At 35.2% G+C, this 3,053-nt stretch overlaps 1 protein-coding gene across 1 annotated transcript in view; it reads left to right on the top strand.

Moving 5' to 3' along the window:
• Nucleotides 1-1,361: 1,361 nt before the first annotated feature.
• The window catches only part of NUMB (numb homolog (Drosophila)), a 91,743-nt gene continuing 90,051 nt past the window's right edge, over nt 1,362-3,053 (top strand). The window contains exon 1 of the mRNA XM_012656052.1: nt 1,362-1,499. Within this exon, the coding sequence (XP_012511506.1) occupies nt 1,374-1,499 (126 nt within the window). The 5' untranslated portion in view covers nt 1,362-1,373. The remainder of the gene's footprint in view (nt 1,500-3,053) is intronic.

The following is a 3,053-nucleotide window of genomic DNA, read 5'->3' as shown; positions in this document are numbered from 1 at the left end:
AGATGCGTAGTAAGATTAGCTTGTCTGTGTAAATTAGCTAATTTGGTAATAGTTCTGCTGTGGCATTATGCATTTTAAAATACAACATGATTTTCCTCAGAATGCAAACTTTAAGTCTTTCATTGGTGTCATGTGGGAATTAGTGTTCAATCCATTGCCATTAAGACTCCTGACAGAGAGGACGGTTCCTTTTTATAGCTTTGTCACATCATTTTCTCGAGTTAAGATCACTTTTAGGCTGGTAGAGATGCTTACATCCTTCAAGGGAAAGAATGAGCCATACTCTTTAACAGAAACCTGGAGGTATTAGTTTTAGATTTTGCATTTTACTCTGAAAGGGCCACTTATTCTATTATATTTATTTGTTGTTTCTTAACAGTTAGGGCCTTTATCTGTAGTTTTGTGATTTATACCGCGCCTTTGACAGCATTCAAGAGGTGCCTCTTGCAGTAACAAAGAACTGACATAGTTTTAACACTAATTTTCTTTTTTAACTGGAGTTAAAGATGAGAACTTGGATCTTTTTCATTGTTTTTGTTATATTACTGTAATGATTATAGATATGAAAGTATATCTGATGTCATACTACTTGCTTAGTTCTAATAGAACCTTTCTTCAAGTATGTTTAAATAAAGCTTTATTTTATTCCTCTTCATAAGGAATCATCTTTCATAAAAAGGTGACTGTAGTCCCTGCTTTGGTTAGTGTCTTCTAATACTGAGCCAAAAAGATCCCCAAATTTCATTGTTTCAGAATGAGTTTTTCCCAATAAGTATGAAAGTTTTTAGAAACTGTTAGCTGTCTGTAGTTTGGCCTACATGTCCGAATTTCCATTTTCAGGAGTTGGAATGGATATAAGAGGTAGATCAGCAGGGAGGATTTCTTATTGGTTTATGAAAATTAAAGTGCTCAAAAGTTCTTAGAATAACATTTTTTCAAGTCCTACTAGAATTTATTGTGGATTTTATAAGGACTAGTATTGTAGCTATATCTTTTCAAAAAGTAAAATGATTTGTTTGTTTGAACTTAGTGTTACTCTAAGAGGAAGTATACTAATTGCTCATTTTCCCTTAAGCCAAAACCTTTAATTTGGGATAATTAGTTTTTTTATTAGTAATCCAGAGTTTAGACATATGAGAAGTTATTAGTCGGGTGTGGTGACACAAGCCTATAGTTCGAGTTGCTAGGGAGGCTGATTCAGGAGAATCCCTTGAGCCCAGGAATTCAAGGATGCAGTGAATTATGATGAGGCAACTGTATTCCAGCTTGGGTGACAGAGTAAGACCATGTCTCAAAAAAAAAAAAAAAAAGTGAGAAGGTAATAATTTCTTTTCATATTTCTTTTACTGTGTCTGCAGGTTGTAAAAGTTAAAATGAACAAACTACGGCAGAGTTTTAGGAGAAAGAAAGATGTTTATGTTCCAGAGGCCAGTCGTCCACATCAGTGGCAGACAGATGAAGAAGGTGTTCGCACTGGAAAATGTAGCTTCCCAGTTAAGGTAAGAACTGATCTTTCTATAAATCTATTTGTGGAAAAGTACTGACAATTTATTGTTTGTGAGATCCCATTAATTAGGACAATAAAAAGAGAACTCTCCAAAATCTAACCCTTCATATTCTGCTTTTTTTTTTTTTTTTTGAGACAGAGTCTCACTCTGTTGCCCAGGCTGAAGTGCCGTGACGTCAGCCTAGCTCACAGCAACCTCAAACTCCTGGACTCAAGCGATCCTACTGCCTCAGCCTCCCGAGTAGCTGGGACTGCAGGCATGTGCCACCATGCCCGGCTAATTTTTTCTATATATTTTTAGCTGTCCAATTAATTTCTTTCTATTTTTGGTAGAGATGGGGTCTCGCTCTTGCTCAGGCTAGTCTCGAACTCCTGAGCTCAAACAATCCGCCCACCTCACCCTCCCAGAGTGCTAGGATTACAGGCGTGAGCCACCGCGCCTGGCCCAATACATGGCTTTTTAAATGTACTATTTTTCTATAGTCAGTAAGCATTTTCCTGATTACTTAGCTATATTTACTTAACTCATTTGCTGAAACTTTTTATAGGAATGATAAACTTAAATATTTTAATTTTAAATGTTTAATATGACACTAAAATATGAAAGAAAACCCTGTCTCTCTTACATAAAAATGAACATTCTTTGTCTCTACTACCTACCCCCACAAATAGTTGGCTTACTTGAATATTCAAGTTGAGTATTAAGTATGTAGAAATGATCACTCTTACACACTGTTGGTTGCTTGGAATATAAATGTCAGCCAATTAGGGGGGCAATTTAGAAATATCCATTAAGATTTTAAATGCACTTTTCATTTGACCTGCAATTTTACATTTAACAGTTGCACTTAAGTATATTTACAAATATACTGGCATAAATCATCATCCTAACATTATTTGTAACATCAAAAATCTGGAAACAACTTGAATGCCCATCATTCTGGAATTGGTTAAAGAAACTATGACGTGTTAAGTGGAATTCTTTGCAGTTATTTAAAAAAGAATAAGGTAGATCTATTTTCATGTCTTTAGTAAATATTTTTGAATAGCTACTGTGTGCCAGGCACATGCTAGGTAGTAAGCAAAAAAGACATAGTTCTTTCTCTTGTGGCATTTATAGTCTCCTTGTGAGGGATACAGACTTTCATTAGATATTTGCATTAATAATATATGATTACAAACTTAGATACATGCTTTTAAGAAAGGAAATTTGATTCTGTAAGAGGATATAACAGAAAAATTTGACCTAGGATCATAGTAAGGCTTCCTTGAGAAAGTAAAGTTTGACCTGATATCTAAAGGTTGAATGGGAATGAATTAGATGAAAAGGTAGGCAGAACATTAGATTATGGAATGTATGTACACATAGGTGCTGGGTGATGGGAGGAAAGAATGGTAAAGGGAAGCTATAGTGTAGAAAGTTGTATGAGATGACCCTGGAGAAAAGTAGGGCAGGGATTTGTAGGCCATGTTAAGGATTTTGGACTTTAAGAGTCAAGGGAAGCCCGCATAGCAAAAACAATTCTAGGCAATAAAAACAAAATGG

Source organism: Propithecus coquereli, unplaced genomic scaffold, assembly GCF_000956105.1.
Source record: "Propithecus coquereli isolate 6110/MARCELLA unplaced genomic scaffold, Pcoq_1.0 Scaffold5, whole genome shotgun sequence".
In the NCBI taxonomy this organism is placed as follows: Eukaryota; Metazoa; Chordata; class Mammalia; order Primates; family Indriidae; genus Propithecus; species Propithecus coquereli.
The sequence above is the reverse complement of the archived record's forward strand: the minus strand, read 5'-3'. Positions and strand labels throughout refer to the sequence as shown.